This window comes from Salmo salar, chromosome ssa11, assembly GCF_905237065.1.
Source record: "Salmo salar chromosome ssa11, Ssal_v3.1, whole genome shotgun sequence".
Classification (NCBI taxonomy): Eukaryota; Metazoa; Chordata; class Actinopteri; order Salmoniformes; family Salmonidae; genus Salmo; species Salmo salar.
The window spans coordinates 34,451,267-34,468,671 of record NC_059452.1 but is presented as its reverse complement, the minus strand read 5'-3'; the positions used below and the strand labels follow the sequence as shown (position 1 = coordinate 34,468,671).

General features: G+C 42.8%; 2 protein-coding genes across 2 annotated transcripts in view; one reads left to right on the top strand and one right to left on the bottom strand.

Moving 5' to 3' along the window:
• Window positions 1–11,464, bottom strand: part of LOC100380768 (ras GTPase-activating-like protein IQGAP1) — a 58,812-nt gene extending 47,348 nt beyond the window's left edge. Inside the window, exons 1-2 of the mRNA XM_014127433.2 lie at window positions 11,171–11,464; window positions 8,949–9,051 (exon numbers count right to left, since the gene is read on the bottom strand). Of these exons, the coding sequence (XP_013982908.2) occupies window positions 8,949–9,051; window positions 11,171–11,216 (149 nt within the window). The 5' untranslated portion in view covers window positions 11,217–11,464. The remainder of the gene's footprint in view (window positions 1–8,948; window positions 9,052–11,170) is intronic.
• Window positions 11,465–14,019: 2,555 nt separating this feature from the next.
• On the top strand, window positions 14,020–16,516 carry cartl (cocaine- and amphetamine-regulated transcript-like). The gene is made up of 3 exons (XM_014127320.2): window positions 14,020–14,304; window positions 14,917–14,994; window positions 16,024–16,516. Exons 1-3 carry the CDS (start codon window positions 14,167–14,169, stop codon window positions 16,129–16,131), a joined length of 324 nt encoding a protein of 107 aa, XP_013982795.1. The 5' UTR covers window positions 14,020–14,166; the 3' UTR covers window positions 16,132–16,516.
• The last annotated feature ends 889 nt before the right edge of the window (window positions 16,517–17,405 follow it).

Below are 17,405 nucleotides of genomic sequence, written 5' to 3'. Positions count from 1 at the left end.
GGACGGCTGTGCTGGGCCCTCCCTCGCTCATCTCTTTTCTCCTGCCCTCTGTCCCCTTCTCCCTCTCACCATCTCGCAGTTCCTCTCTCCCTCCATATCTCTCCCTTGGATGCATATAATGTAGGGTGGACACTGTCAGAACCAGTCATCACGACAGTTAGGCTTTCACCATTGTTGCCAAGCAACCAGTGACACCCACAGGTGACCAACAGAGGCGGCTCTCCTACAAGGACAAATTTAAGGGCCAATCAAACAGGACAATATTACCAGGCCAAGTTTAAGGGCCATTCAAAAAGGACTTCGTTGCAGCTTGTAATTTATGGGCCAATCGAAAATGACTGTGGTACCTTCAAATTTGACAATAAAAATGATACTATGAGGTGACCATTGTTTAATATGTGTGGTGGCTATTTGTACAGACTGCCTTTACTGAACAATGACTAAGGATTTTATTACCTCAATTTGATTGTCAGAATAATACATCACGATGATATATCACAACAGTCACCTGGGGACATCATGGTATTTTATTAGGATCCCCATCAGCTGTTGCAAAAGCAGCAGCTACTCTTCCTGGGGTCCATACAAAACATGAAACAGCTACTCTTCCTGGGGTCCACACAAAACATGAAACAGCTACTCTTCCTGGGGTCCACACAAAACAGCTACTCTTCCTGGGGTCCACACAAAACAGCTACTCTTCCTGGGGTCCACACAAAACAGCTACTCTTCCTGGGGTCCACACAAAACAGCTACTCTTCCTGGGGTCCACACAAAACAGCTACTCTTCCTGGGGTCCACACAAAACAGCTACTCTTCCTGGGGTCCACACAAAACAGCTACTCTTCCTGGGGTCCACACAAAACAGCTACTCTTCCTGGGGTCCACACAAAACAGCTACTCTTCCTGGGGTCCAAACAAAACAGCTACTCTTCCTGGGGTCCACACAAAACATGAAACAGAACATTAATAGACAAGAACAGAACTACATCAATTAAAAAAAATGTATTAAAAAAGGACCACGTAGCCTACATATCAACACACACACAAACTATCTAGGTCAAATAGGGGAGAGGTGTTGTGCCATGAGGTGTTGCTTTATCTGGGGGTTTTAACAAACCAGGTTTGCTGTTTATTTGAGCAATATGAGATGGAACGGAGTTCCATGCAATAATGGCTCTATATAATACTATACACTTTCTTGAATTTGTTCTGGATTTGGGGACTGTGAAAAGACCCCTGGTGGCATGTCTGGTGGGGTAAGTGTGTGTGTCAGAGCTGTGTGTAAGTTGACTATGCAAACAATTTGGGATTTAACACATGTTTCTTATAAAGAGAAGAAGTGATGCAGTCAGTCTCTCAACTCTTAGCCAAGAGAGACTGGCATGCATAGTATTTATATCAGCCCTCTGATTACAATGAAGAGCAAGACGTGCCGCTCTGTTCTGGGCCAGCTGCAGCTTAACTAGGTCTTTCCTTGCAGCACTGGACAATAATCAAGATAAGATAAAACTAGAGCCTGCAGGACTTTCTTTACAACCATTGAATATATGTTTTGACCATGCTAGTTTATAATCTAAGGTAAATTACAATCTAAATTTACAATGTACTCTGGCCATGTACTCCTATAATCTCCACCTGACACAGTCAGAAGAGGACTGGCCACCCCTCAGAGCCTGGAATCCATCTAGGTTTCTTCCTAGCCACCATGCTTCTACATCGCTTGTTGTTTGGGGTTTTAGTCTGGGTTTCTGTATAGCACTTTGCGGCATCTGCTGATGCAAAAATGAGTTATAAATACATTTTATTGATCATGTCATCATGATATCACAACAATCACCTGAGGAGATATGTCATCAAAATGTTTGATTTCATCAAGGCCCTAGATGTATTCTTCTACTTGCTCTCTGTTGTCTAGAACAGCCCAGCCATTACATCATCCTCTACACAGCTGCTCTGTTGTCTAGAACAGCCCAGCCATTACATCATCCTCTACACAGCTGCTCTGTTGTCTAGAACAGCCCAGCCATTACATCATCCTCTACACAGCTGCTCTGTTGTCTAGAACAGCCCAGCCATTACATCATCCTCTACACAGCTGCTCTGTTGTCTAGAACAGCCCAGCCATTACATCATCCTCTACGCAGCTGCTCTGTTGTCTAGAACAGCCCAGCCATTACATCATCCTCTACGCAGCTGCTCTGTTGTCTAGAACAGCCCAGCCATTACATCATCCTCTACACAGCTGCTCTGTCTAGAACAGCCCAGCCATTACATCATCCTCTACACAGCTGCTCTGTTGTCTAGAACAGCCCAGCCATTACATCCTCCTCTACACAGCTGCTCTGTTGTCTAGAACAGCCCAGCCATTACATCATCCTCTACACAGCTGCTCTGTTGTCTAGAACAGCCCAGCCATTACATCATCCTCTAAGCAGCTGCTATACTCCAGTGAGCATGGAAAAGACAAACAGGAAATGACTTGAAAATGGCCTCAGTAAAGGGGAACTTGGGCTGACTGAGCAGCACTGGGTCCTGTTCATTTGGGATAGTTCTGACTTAGAATGTGGACAACTTTAAATACCTAGGTGTCTGGCTAGACTAAACTCTCCTTCCAGACTCACATTAAGCATCTCCAGTCCAAAGTTAAATCTAGAATCAGCTTTCTATTTCGCAACAAAGCATCCTTCACTCATGCTGCCAAACATACCTTCGTAAAACTGACTATCCTACCGATCCTCAACTTCTGCGATGTCATTTACAAAATAGCCTCCAACACTCTACTCAACAAATTGGATGCAGTCTATCACAGTGCCATCGTTTTGTCACCAAAGCCCCATATACTACCCACCACTGCGACCTGTGCGCTCTCGTTGGTTGGCCCTCGCTTCATACTCGTCATCAAACCCACTGGCTCCAGGTCATCTAGAAATATTTGCTAGGTAAAGCTCCGCCTTATCTCAGCTCACTGGTCACCATAGCAACACCCACAGCTGCTCTTTTGCACACCAGTATTTCTACTTGCACTTCATCTGCACATCCATCACTCCAGTGTTAATTGCTAAATTGTAATTACTTCACCACTATGGCCCATTTATTGCCTTACCTCCTTATTTCATTTGCACACACTGTATAGAGATTTTGTATTGTGTTAGTGACTGTACGTTTGTTTATTCCATGTGTAACTGATATTTTTGGTCTCACTGCTTTGCTTTATCTTGGCCAGGTCGCAGTTGTAAATGAGAACTTGTTCTCAACTGGCCTACCTGGTTAAATAAATGTGAATAAATAAATTGTAAAAAAATTGTGCTGAGCGATTAGTTCCTTTTAGGTCGGTTCGGGTAAAAAAAAAAAAAAAAATTCTACAAACATTGACGAGATGGAATTCAAATGATTGAACCAACGTTGGTGAATTCGTTGTTTAAAAACTGAAAATGTACAGTAATTTCAGTGAATCACTCAGCACTAATTAGGGAACATAGCAAAACGTTTCAAAATGTTATGCACTGAAATAAAAATGTGAAACATAACATGCTGCTTAGTGGTTAGTTGTCTGTTCATTACATGTAAACACTGGCAGATGAAACATAACATGCTGCTTAGTGGTTAGTTGTCTGTTCATTACATGTAAACACTGGCAGATGAAACATAACATGCTGCTTAGTGGTTAGTTGTCTGTTCATTACATGTAAACACTGGCAGATGAAACATAACATGCTGCTTAGTGGTTAGCTGTCTGTTCATTACATGTAAACACTGGCAGATGAAAATAACATGCTGCTTAGTGGTTAGTTGTCTGTTCATTACATGTAAACACTGGCAGATGAAACATAACATGCTGCTTAGTGGTTAGTTGTCTGTTCATTACATGTAAACACTGGCAGATGAAACATAACATGCTGCTTAGTGGTTAGCTGTCTGTTCATTACATGTAAACACTGGCAGATGAAACATGCTGCTTAGTGGTTAGCTGTCTGTTCATTACATGTAAACACTGGCAGATGAAACATGCTGCTTAGTGGTTAGCTGTCTGTTCATTACATGTAAACACTGGCAGATGAAACATAACATGCTGCTTAGTGGTTAGCTGTCTGTTCATTACATGTAAACACTGGCAGATGAAACATAACATGCTGCTTAGTGGTTAGTTGTCTGTTCATTACATGTAAACACTGGCAGATGAAACATAACATGCTGCTTAGTGGTTAGCTGTCTGTTCATTACATGTAAACACTGGCAGATGAAACATAACATGCTGCTTAGTGGTTAGTTGTCTGTTCATTACATGTAAACACTGGCAGATGAAACATAACATGCTGCTTAGTGGTTAGTTGTCTGTTCATTACATGTAAACACTGGCAGATGAAACATAACATGCTGCTTAGTGGTTAGCTGTCTGTTCATTACATGTAAACACTGGCAGATGAAACATAACATGCTGCTTAGTGGTTAGTTGTCTGTTCATTACATGTAAACACTGGCAGATGAAACATAACATGCTGCTTAGTGGTTAGTTGTCTGTTCATTACATGTAAACACTGGCAGATGAAACATAACATGCTGCTTAGTGGTTAGTTGTCTGTTCATTACATGTAAACACTGGCAGATGAAACATAACATGCTGCTTAGTGGTTAGTTGTCTGTTCATTACATGTAAACACTGGCAGATGAAACATAACATGCTGCTTAGTGGTTAGCTGTCTGTTCATTACATGTAAACACTGGCAGTTGAAAGCCAAATAGCAGTAGACAATACAATAGTATGTATTGACGTTCTTGTACATGCCTGCAAGACGGTGCATTTAACCCTCTAAAATCCATAGGGTATCAAAGACCTATGTACATTGGACTCAGCAGGAGGGCAGTACGCAACACACAGATGGGACCTAGCCCCAGCAGAGTTATGGGAAGACATGGTTGGCTGGAGCTGTGTGTGTGTGTGTGTGTGTGTGTGTGTGTGCCCTGCCCTCTAAAAAGACCAGTTTTGTGTACGAGCACCAGGCACCAACTCTTCACCACTGAGGGGAGGGCAAATACCACGAATAGCAGCGGCTTGAGAGAAATAACACAGAAATAAGGCGGTAAATAAAGGGCGGTTGTGGAGTGAGTTTACTGTAGTGAAGGGAGGAGGATTCAGACCACTACATCGTTTTCTGACATGTACTAAGGAATGATCTCTCTCTCAGTTGTACAGCTCTCTGGTTCAGCGTTGGTCTGTGCTGCTAGGTCAGGTATACACAGGGTAGATCTCCCAGTAGACTCATGTGTCATCTATCCAAACCTCTCCTTAAATGTTAAAGGGAGGTCGGCCCCTCCACAATTACTGCTGATACATGTAGAGGGTGCATGGGTGGGCTAAACACACACGCACACAAAAAGGGGAAGGCAAACTGGTCCTCATCTTACACATTCTAACAGTCACAAGTACACAACAAAAATGATGAAAGTGTTAGGCTGTCAGTTCACAGGGCCAGCTTGCAGGCTTAAGATGACAGAGGGAAGTTCTTCAATTCAGGGTTAGGAGCTGGTTTACCAAGGTTGTGTTCATTAGGGCACAACAGAAACATTTTTAAACAGAAAACTAAAATGATCGTTTCTTATTGGACAAGTCCATGTTGATCCCTCCCTGTTTCAATAGGTTTTCATCCATTTGGTGCCTAGCGAACACGACCCAATCAAAACCTGACAAGACCAGAACCTAGTGTTGTCTTCTGATTTCACCCACCTGATGTTGCATGCCCCCATACCAGGATGGGATTGGACAATCAGACACTAGTAATACTGAACACACTGAGCAGAACCAGTAGGTGGAGCCTTAAACAAGTCCCCTTTTCAATTAGCTTTGTTTTTGTTCAATGTATATTAGTCATGCTATTGTAGCATGTGTACAGTTGAACTGTAAGTATCCATTTGTCATGTCTATACAGACTAACATAACTAATGTTATTCTGGTCACAGGTTGCCTAGTGGTCAGAGCATTGGTTACCAGCGTTAGGACTGTAACCCAAAAGGTTGTTTGTTCGAATCCCCGAGCCAGCAAGGCCGTTCTGCCGTTGAACAAGGCAGTTAACCACCAACAACAGCCGCCCCCTGGGCGCCGATGACGTGGGCGTGGATTAAGGCATTCTGATTCAGAGGGGTTGGGTTAAATGAGGAAGACATTACTGTTGAACGCACTCAGCTGTACACCTGACTAATGTTAGGCATCAGCCTTATTTTCTTTATATCCAAGGGGAACCCTCTTACAGAGCGTCTTCACCACTTTACCCTAGAAGCTGACTGCTAACTACCCTCCAGATGTAGTATCAGATTGAATTGGAGGCAGAGAAAGCTCAGCCAGCCCCTCATGTAAACCAATAAATAACATGCAGGAAAGTCCATTCCCACAGAGAGAGAGAGAAAGGGAGAGAACGAGAATAAAAAGAGGACAGAAGTTGAAGAGGAAAAAACAGGTTGACATGGTTGTTGTGTCATAAAGAGAAGAACAAACAGTAGTACTGTACTCCTGAATCAAAGTCCTGAACAACTCTCCAAAAAACCTGCAGCCGTAGGCCTATTTCACACAGTGTGTCTACATCTATTGGTCAGTTGTCACTGGCCACCTAGGAAATTCCTCAAATAGTCAGTGAGAGATGAGCAATAGTCAAATATCTCCTCTGATACCATCATAATCTACAGGCAGAACTGACAGCTATAGAACTAAACACTGCAATGCATGGAAATGACTGGTACCGATAACAAAGGCCTTATTTGCATATGAGAGAGACAGAGAGAGAGAGAGAGAGAGAGAGAGAGACAGGAGTGAGAGCGAGACAGCGTAATTACTCACATGTCCACATACAGTGTGTGCTTATCTGTGTACCTGTGTGAGAAGCATCCCGTCATACCTCACATTCCATGAGCATAAGCTCCAAGCATTCCATGCCTCCAGGCTGAGGTGTTTACAAGCTAATAGTTCTCACCTGGTTGCCTGTCTGCCGCTCTCGTTCACCTGACACTCACTTTCTCGCTCTCTCTGGTGCCATCTCTCCCAAATGGCACCATATTCCCTACATTAGTGCACTACTTTTGACCAGAGCCCTACATAGTGCACTACTTTGACCAGCGCCAGCCTGACACTGTACAACAGGCACCTGACTATCAGGTGCTGGATGTATCAGTATATATATATAACAGAGTAAGTCCAGTCTCTGTCCTGGGAGTCAACGCGGGACTTCCTGCACTTCACAGAACATCACAATTCACTCACTTAGCAGCGTTGTATCTTCTAACCAATCGCTACAACAATCTATAGTCTTGGTTGAGGAAGGGTGACACCACCTTAATTCTCAGGCAGGGTGACGTCACCGCACAACGCTCATTCTGGTGCTAGGCTAACCAGCTAGCGATACCTCATCTGCTAAAGATACTGTAGGGACGGAACTGCATGAGAACCACAGACAACTTCAGAGGTGTTTGGAAAAACGCTGTATGTAGACTTAACATAGGGCCTATGCTAACCATGACATAAGGCTCTTCTCACCTCTTCAGCAATAACATTGTCAAGCCATGTTTAGAGAACTACTAGACAGTGGTAAAACACAGGAGAGGAGGAAGACCCAACAGACCATCGTACCACTGCCGTTTTATCTTCACAACATACAGTCAAACACTCACACCGGAACCCGTTACTATGACGGCCAGGGGTTTCTGTGGCAACAGCGGAAGATACTAAACTCAACAGGGACTTAGTCACTTCCTGTCTCGTTCACTCCTTCCTCTTCTGAGTGCGAGTCCACTGGGGGACCTAGGGGATATCGTGTGTGTGTGTGTGTGTGTGTGTGTGTGTGTGTGTGTCAGAGCCCTCTCAACCTTGGCCACTAGCGACTTTAGGCATCATTAACCTGTAGACCTGATCACCACAACAGACAAAACACACTTATTTTCAATACTTCTACAATATCAAACATCACATGACAGTGAGCAGGTATTAATGAATGAGTACCGCATGTTAGTTCTGGTACCGCATGTTAGTTCTGGTACCGCATGTTAGTTCTGGTACCGCATGTTAGTTCTGGTACCGCATGTTAGTTCTGGTACCGCATGTTATACAGGGAGAAAGTAAACAGCACATCCAATGCGGAAACTGCAGCATTGCAAGCAGGTTTCAACACACATACAAAAACCTCAACCTCAAGAGGGGTTGCTAATACACATAGCAGAGTGATAATGACCAAATAAGGCAGTCCAAAAATGATAGATAACTAGGGAGCACTATGACTGAAATGGACATAAAAACATGTCTAACCTTACAGAAGTTAACCTTTGATAAAATACTGACATCTGTACTACCAGGTCAGCATAACAGGTATTCAGGTGCTTCATATGGTGGAACGGAACTGGGATATTCACACACTTTTACCCTGCATGACCGTTCATTAAACCTTGTTTTAATCTACAACACTATTAAGCTTTTCTATTCAAGATCACATTGCCAACCATTGTTGATCTCAGCAGTAGGTGAGAATTCCAACTATCTCTTCCTCAACAAAAGAATAACAAGGCAATTCAAGTCTGAACACTGAAGTCCGATAGAGACTAGTTCACCCACATGTTATGACACTCTGATGTAAAGCCCATGCAAGCAATTACAACAAACACCATTGCAATAGCTGAGATGCAACAGTGGAGCTAGAATACGAAACAGGGCCCCTGTTTCCTTATGGGGCCCCAGACTCCCTAAGAACACTTCTGTATTCTCTCACTTTGGTAGTGTGGATCAACGGCAGACTATTTGCATACTCTGTCCTTCACGGACTGTGGTGAGATCCATTTCCCTTCCTTTCCCACTGTGGGTTGAAGTCTCCCCAGGTACATATCCGGCAGAATTTGTATTTGTCTGCTTTTATTCATTTTAATACCAGCCAAAAGAAAAGGCAATTACCAACTAATGAAAAACACACTCTTACCGTTTAGCCTCCTCGAGATGACAGAGGTACTCGTAGGCCATGTTCTGCTGCCTCCTCTCATCCATCTCCTCTGCTGTGAGGCGCTCCACACCATCCAGAACGGCTGGAAAACAACACTCACTAGGTGAATACTAGCTCGCTCATAACAGCATAGCTGTACAAGAAACTCAATTTACAAACATACACAGTACACACACTGAGTTGAGTCTAGCTCACACTCAGATTTATAGTAAACACACACACACACGTAGGGAAGATTAACAAAATAAAATGCAAGAACCTTCAAATGAACAGTGAGACAGACACTTCTCTCATTCTGCATGTAGGAGGGGTAGAGACTGTCCCATCCATCCTGAATATCACAACTGACATAGTTGTGTTGGCCGCCATCATAAGCACAAAGATGTAAACAGTCTCAAGAAATCATGTGTTCATTCATTGACAGGCTGATTCAGCTCAGCTGTCATGTTGAACGGTCCTCAGTGCTAGGCTACTCCATCCCCTCCCAGGCTGGTTAGAACTTGGCCTCACCGCCAGCTCCACATAATGAGATGATTCAAGGGTTACTGATCGGGGAGGCCAACTTAGCTTTAGTCACTCACTACACAGTAGGTAAACGTAGGCTAGGTAAACGTAGGCTAGGTAAACGTAGGCTAGCCTATGCAAGCTTTGTTTAAACATCTCCAGCATTTGTTTGAAATTTTTCATTTCTGTGGAAAACGTATTTCTTATCACTTCAAGTGATCCAGCAAATACGCCAAATGAAATGCATGGGCATTCTTTCAAAGAACTCGGAAGAGACAGTAATAAATCAAACCTATTCTGCAGGTAAACAAAGCTCGTAGCTCACAGTTCTGTGGTCTAGGCTAGGGCCAAGCCCGCTGGTTCCCAACCTTTTTCGGTTACTCTACCACCAACTGAATTTCTCTCTGCCAGGAGTACCCCTGAAGTACCCCCTCGTGTGCATTTTACCAGTAGACCTATGGTCTCATGAGTCTACTCAAGTACCCCCTGTGGGTAGGCCAAGTACCAGCAGGGGTCTAAGTACCCCTGGTTGGGATCCACTGGCCTAGGCTACAGAGACCTGCATGGTAATGTTGCTGAAAGTATATTTTTAGAGCTGGGAGGGAGAGAAAAGAAAGTGTGCACAAGCGCTCGCATTACAAGAGCTAATTGTTTCAGGCTCCTTCTGGTGATGTCTAGGCCTTCTGAATAACAAGCATATCCATTATAACCTAGGCTGTGTGACCATTAGAGAATGGAAAAGTCTAAAAATTGTCACTTACAATTTCCAGGATTTTATTCTACTGACTATGATTAAAATTATTATTATTGAGCGGCCTTAATCTCATTTATTAGCCTAGTAAATTTATCAAACAACTTGGTAATTTACAGTGGCAGTAATCTTGAAAGCAGTTGACAAGCCAGTAAGTACAGTGGTCTGGTTACCACTTAGGCCAAGACTACTGACTGCCTCAGGAAAGTCTAGTTCAGTAATAAATTACATTTGTAAAACACTTTTCATTACAGAACCATTTCAAAGTGCATAAAACCACAAATGTAAACCAATACAAAAATGATATAATTATTTAATAAAATATAATTGAAAAAGACAATATCTGAATGTAAATGTTTTTATTGAGATCAATGGCTACTAGTTTACATATCAATAGACTATAGCAGGCCATCAATAGATTCCGATGAATCGACCAGGTAAACCACTCAACTATTGCATCGTCTTGCTACTTCAGATTCCCTATAAGAACACAGTGTAGCGCCTTATCCTTTACTGTGAAAAATGCAAACATGTCAAAATTCAATGAGTTGGTGCTATACGGGATCCTACCAGACGTCCCTACCTTAACTGAACCCCTACCTTTACCCTTGACTAAACCTAACCATTTGAAAGTCTATTACTTCAATGACGTCCCAAGGATCCCGGATTGCATCGACCAAATTCAATGTAGGCTAATTTAATTCGATGTAGCCTCGTAAAATTGCAATATTGTAGCCGATGAAGATGAAAACGCGGAAGTCAAAGCCTACCTACCACGCTGTCAAAAGTCAAACCAAAGTCGAACCTATGAATATAGATAGAAAGAAAAAACGCCTGTGAAAATGTATGTATTGACTAAAACAATTAACTAAATTGTTAAACTTCTGTAAACGGAGGTAAAATATGATCCAAGGTGAGCGAGCAGGAAAAGTTTTTAGATACTCACACCCATATCTCGGCCGAAGCCCGTCTGCCTCGTCTGAGGTTGACATATTCTCTGAATACGTGTTATAATCCTCACTCCCCGGGTTGACGAGGTCAAATTATAGTAGTTGAGATGATAGCCTACAGTTCCGTCCAGTTCTCTTAGCGGGCTATATAATTGAAAAGGTCGGGAAGGCGCTCTCGGCCCCCTTGTTACTCCACTGCACGGTTTGAGTCGAGAACTGAGACTTTTTTTCTTCTTCAAACCTAACTGATGTCACTGGGGAGTGTTCCTTCCTAAATCCTAAAGTATGCGTTCGAGGAAACACCCATCAGCAGCCACTCGGCGAAACTGCAGGCGCAGCGCCCTCTGCTGCCTACTACAGGCACTGAAATAACCTTCCTGATGGCACACTACGCTACGGTGAAATTGTCCCGACACTGATTAAACTCAAAAAAAAAGAAACGTCCCTTTTTCAGGACCCTGTCTTTCAAAGATAATTCGTAAAAATCCAAATAACTTCACAGATGTTCATTCTAAAGGGTTTAAACACTGTTTCCCATGCTTGTTCAATGAACCATAAACAATTAATGAACATGCACCAACAGCTTACAGAAGGTAGGCAATTAAGGTCACAGTTATGAAAACTTAGGACACTAAAGAGGCCTTTCTACTGATGCTGAAAAACATCAAAAGAAAGATGCCCAGGGTCCCTGCTCATCTGCATGAACGTGCCTTAGGCATGCTGCAAGGAGGCATGAGGACTGCAGATGTGGCCAGGGCAATAAATTGCAATGTCCGTACTGTGAGACGCCTAAGACAGCGCTACAGGGAGACAGGACGGACAACTGATCGTCCTCGCAGTAGCAGACCACGTGTAACAACACCTGCACAGGATCGGTACATCCGAACATTACACCTACAGACAGGTACAGGATGGCAACAACAACTGCCCGAGTTAAACCAGGAACGCACAATCCCTCCATCAGTGCTCAGACCGCCATCAGTGCTCAAGGTGCCTTGAGGTCAGGGCTTTGTGATGGCCACTCCAATACCTTGACTTTGTTGTCCTTAAGCCATTTTTCCACAACTTTGGAAGTATGCTTGGGGTCATTGTCCATTTGGAAGACCCATTTGAGGCCAAGCTTTAACTTCCTGACTGATGTCTTGAGATGTTGCTTCAATATATCCACATAATTTTCCTTCCTCATGATGCCAACTATTTTGTGAAGTGCACCAGTCCCTCCTGCAGCAAAGCACCCCCACAACATGATGCTGCAACCCCCGTGCTTCATGGTTGGGATGGTGTTCTTCGGCTTGCAAGCCTCCCCCTTTTTCCTCCAAACATAACGATGGTCATTATGGCCAAATAGTTCTATTTTTATTTCATCAGACCAGAGGAGATTTCTCCAAAAAGTACGATCTTTGTCCCCATGTGCAGTTGCAAAACATAGTCTGGCTTTTTTATGGCGGTTTTGAAGCAGTAGCTTCTTCCTTGCTGAGTGGCCTTTCAGGTTATCTCAATATAAGGCTCGTTCTACTGTGGATATAGATACTTTGTACCTATTTCCTCCAGCATCATCACAAGGTCCTTTGCTGTTGTTCTGGGATTGATTTGCACTTTACGCACCAAAGTACGTTCATCTCTAGGAGACAGAACGCGTCTCCTTCCTGAGCGGTATGACGGCTGCGTGGTCTCATGGTGTTTATACTTGCGTACTATTGTTTGTACAGATGAACGTGGTACCTTCAGGCGTTTGGAAATTGCTCCCAAGGATTAACCAGACTTGTGGAGGTCTACAATTTTTTTTCTGATGTCTTAGCTGATTTCTTTTGATTTTCCCATGATGTCAAGCAAAGAGGCACTGAGTTTGAGGCCTTGAAATACATCTGCAGATACACGTCCAATTGACTCAAATGATGGAAATTAGCCTATCAGAAGCTTCTAAAGCCATGACATCATTTTCTGGAATTTTCCAAGCTGTTTAAAGGCACAGTCAACTTAGTGTATGTAAACTTCTGACCCACTGGAATTGTGATACAGTTAATTATAATTGAAAGAATCTGTCTGTAAACAATTGTTGGAAAAATTTATTGTGATCTGCACAAAGTAAATGTCCTAACCGACTTCCAAAACGATAGTTTGTTAACAAGAAATTGTGGAGTGGTGGAAAAATGAGTTTTAATGACTCCAACCTAAGTCTATGTAAACTTCCGACTTCAACTGTAGATAGACACAGGAACAACACCATTAAGTTCACTGGAGTACTCTTTTTAAGAAATTGCAAATCATTTCCATAATGTGTCCAGAGAGACTCTGGGTGAGCCAGTTAGAGCCACTAACACACTGATGAAGGCTCAGACAGGTTATATTCATGTGAGTACTGGACATTGTCATACTGGACATTATCATATCACACACCTTTAAGCCAGGGAATCAATAGGAGATGACTGGACTAGAACAGATGAGTGTTTCTCTATAATGCCCCAGTGGATGTGTGTGTGTGTGTGTGTGTGTGTGTGTAATGGCTCTCTGTGTAATGGTCTCATTCAACGAGAGAAATGGCCCCTACAAGGAACATTTTATTTAATAGCCTACAGTCGCCTTACGCGGTTTAATTGGTATATATTGAGGTGGGACTTGCAACGGAGTGAAAAACAACTTCATAATCTACAATTATAAATAGAGGGGTTTTAAATCTGAATAATGGACAAAATAAGAAGCTATGGGATGCAAGTGTAACGTGTGGGATTTGAACCCACCAGTTCAAATAACACAATTAAGAGTCATCCTTCAAACCATTCAAGATGCATTGAAGACTGGAGTTCCTCGTTATGGGTCTTGCAACCCAGCTAAATTACCTTACAGGCGGGGCTACTCGCTAGTATAAATGCAGAGGTCCGGCAGTCCGTTGCACATTTACTCACTCTGAACTTCCGACCCTCCACTTCGATCCCCTGCGCTCTCTTATTGCCGCCACGACTGCACAGCATTTACCACGCACCGCATCGGAACCATGGATAGCTCAGGAGTGCTGCTCCGACTGCTGTGCATCGGCCTGATATCGGTTATGTGCCGAGGACAGGCGTCACATGAAGTTTCCGCAGAGGACTTTGGCGGGCAGAACTCTGCCGCGGCCGCAGAGAAAGAACTTGTAAGTTCATATACGGAATCACTTTTGTTGTTTCAGGCTAACCTAGCATGTTGGTCCTGTTCTATATATTCATGCACTACAGGTTCTAAATGTAATATCTCAATCTAAGTCAATATAATTCGAAATATAAATGCAATCTAAATGTTTGCTCATGATTGGATTATGGGCAACATAACCTTATTCAGCAGTTCGTCCTGATAAAGGCGTCCTTGAGAATCCGTTGTTACCATCAGTTTTATCCATGGTTGAACACAGGGATGGAGCGAAAGATTTTGTCCACTGGCCAGCCGGGCTAGTAAACCAACATTTTTACTAGCCTGTCTGAAAAGTACCGGCCTCGCTCTAGCTGGCTATCTTAATTCATGTCCATCCCTGGTTGAACCCCTGGAACATGTCCCTAAATGTCAAATGAATGACACCTGAAGAGATAAAGTTCCACAAGAGGATCTTCTGGAAACAAAAATATAGCCTCTATAACACTGACATTGTCATTAGGTAGTACATAAACTCATTGGGAAATTGCACTCATATAGGAGTATAGATTTTAAATCCCCCCTTCAGAAAAGCAATGAGAAATTCCATTGACCCTGTTTCCTTCACTCCGTGTCACAGGTGGGTGCGATGGAGGCTCTTATAGTGAAGATGCAGAGCCATCTGCCTACCAATGAGAAGAGAGGCATGATCCCTCCTGTGAGTCCGAATATGTTCCTGTTTTAAACTAATAACTTTTACCAATGCTATTTCTGACCAAATGGAGGCTATAACTGCATTTAAAATCATCAGTACTTTTCAAGGATCAAAGGGGTGTTATAAACTGGGTGGTTCGAGCCCTGAATGCTGATTGGCTGAAAGCTGTGGTATATCAGACCGTATACCATTGGTCTGACAAAACATGTATTTGTACTGCTCTAATTAAGTTGGTAACCAGTTTATAATAGCAATAAGGCACCTCCCGGGTTTGTGATATATGGCCAATATACCACAGCTAAGGGCTGTGTCCAGGCACTCCGTGTTGCATCGTGGATGCCTGTTATTAAAGGGGAAGTTTAGGATTTAACAACTTTATGTTAGATAGTTCCTCACCCTGAAAGTAGTCCATGGTTTGGTTTTCTTTAAATATTCCCTATTTCAGCAAACTTTAGCCACCACAAGCTAACAATCAATAATAGTGGCATGTGAGCTTTTTTTTGTTGTAATGGCCAAATCACCTGAAATCAACTCAAATCAACTCCATATTTTATTTGATGTTACAGGCATTTGGCTTTTTTTGTAAAATCCTGAACGTCCCATTTAAGCGCCCCATGTTTCTCCCACTGTATTACAATCTGTGCACCATTTCAATGCAGTTCAATTGAAAGTTTTTGTAAAACCAATTAACGAGTATAAGTTGTCAGTATAATTAAATGCAAGCGGAGAAATGCCAACAGTCTTTGATTTGAGTGCAATTATACTGCCTATTCAAGATAGCGTCCCTAAGTCTAATTAACTGAAAGGAGGAAGAGTCTAAAGAACCAGCGAACACCGCTTCATTCATACAGCAAACTAATCAGAGCTTTCATTACCATCGCTGACTAACTCTTTCTGTCCTAATTAAATGTGTTTTTTTTTGTTATTAAGGACTGTGTTTTGCGATAAAGCTACTTTGTGTTTCCTCTCTATCTCTTTCTCTCTCTCCCTCTATCTATCTCTCCCCCCCCTCACTCTCTCTGTGTCTCTCAGTGTGGTATGGGCGACCGGTGTGCCTTGAGGCATGGACCCCGCATTGGGAAGCTCTGTGACTGCGGCAGGGTCAGCAGCTGCAACTCCTTCCTCCTCAAATGTCTCTAAAGTCCCTCAAGGAGAAACACTTCACTAGAACCACCACATCCAACGCTCCAGCCAAGACAGAGAAATATCATCATCAACTTGTATCATCATCTGTATCCCAAGTGACACCCTATTCCCTTTACGGTGCACTACTTTAGACCATGTTCCCAAGGGCTCTGGTCAATATTATTGCAATATATAGGGAATATGGAGTGTTCAAGGGATATGCAGCATCCACAAGCTGTAGGCCAACATTATGGCACTTGAATTTTTTCTTGTTTTGTTCTTGTGTGTTGATAAAGTCGTCTCTATTTAAAGAGGAGCATGGAGGGCTTTTGTAACCCAGAAAGCATTTACAGCATGTGCACTCTAGACTGTCAAACAAATAAACATGTTGGTCATCTCACTTGTTTTGGATTTAGAGTTCTTATTTGAATACCTCAGTGCAAAAATATGCAAAAATCGAAAAGGTAATTTTGGGATCAAACTGTGACCTAAAGAAATCATTCACTTTAAGATATGATGCCTTCCAGCTATCATTAAGAACACAATTACAAAATAGTTCAACACATAGACCTACTATAGTCTGTTAATGTCATAGCTGGAATTATCATGTAACACAATCTATCTACATTCTAGTGTCCTGTGTTGATCCGGGACATCTTCACCTCAGGGTTGTGTTCATTATGAAGAAAACGGGAGGGAGGGACTACCTGAACATTTTGCTATGATGTGCTCCAATGAATACGACCCATGGTGGTGTTCATTAGGTACGAAACTGAAGAAAACAGAGTGAAACGGGGTGGTAGGACTACCTGAACTTGTCCAATATGAAACGTTTTCATTGCAAAATGTTTTGCTATGGTATGGCCTAATAAACACAACCCAGCCTTTTAGGACATCTTTCAGCACACAGGGGAAACCAACCATTATGTAAACTAATGAGGAGGTTGGATATGATTCTGTTTGCTAGTAAACGTCAATACAACTCAATGCCATTGTTCCATAAGACAACTGTAACCCGAAGGCTGCTCCTGGCCATAGCAAATATTTACATGGGTATCACAAACAAAACACATTTGCATCACCTATTTGCTTGCCACTGTAACAAAAGGCAGTACAGCATGACTGATAGCCTGAGCTATGTGTAAAGGAGGTGTCGTTTTCAGTGCCAATATTCTGTCAGTACTACAGCTTCCCACCTTAATTTAAACATGTGAATGAGTATGTGACATGGGAGGTCGTCTTCTTGGCATCTGAACTGAGGGAAAGATGGCAGAAGCGGAAGCACTGAG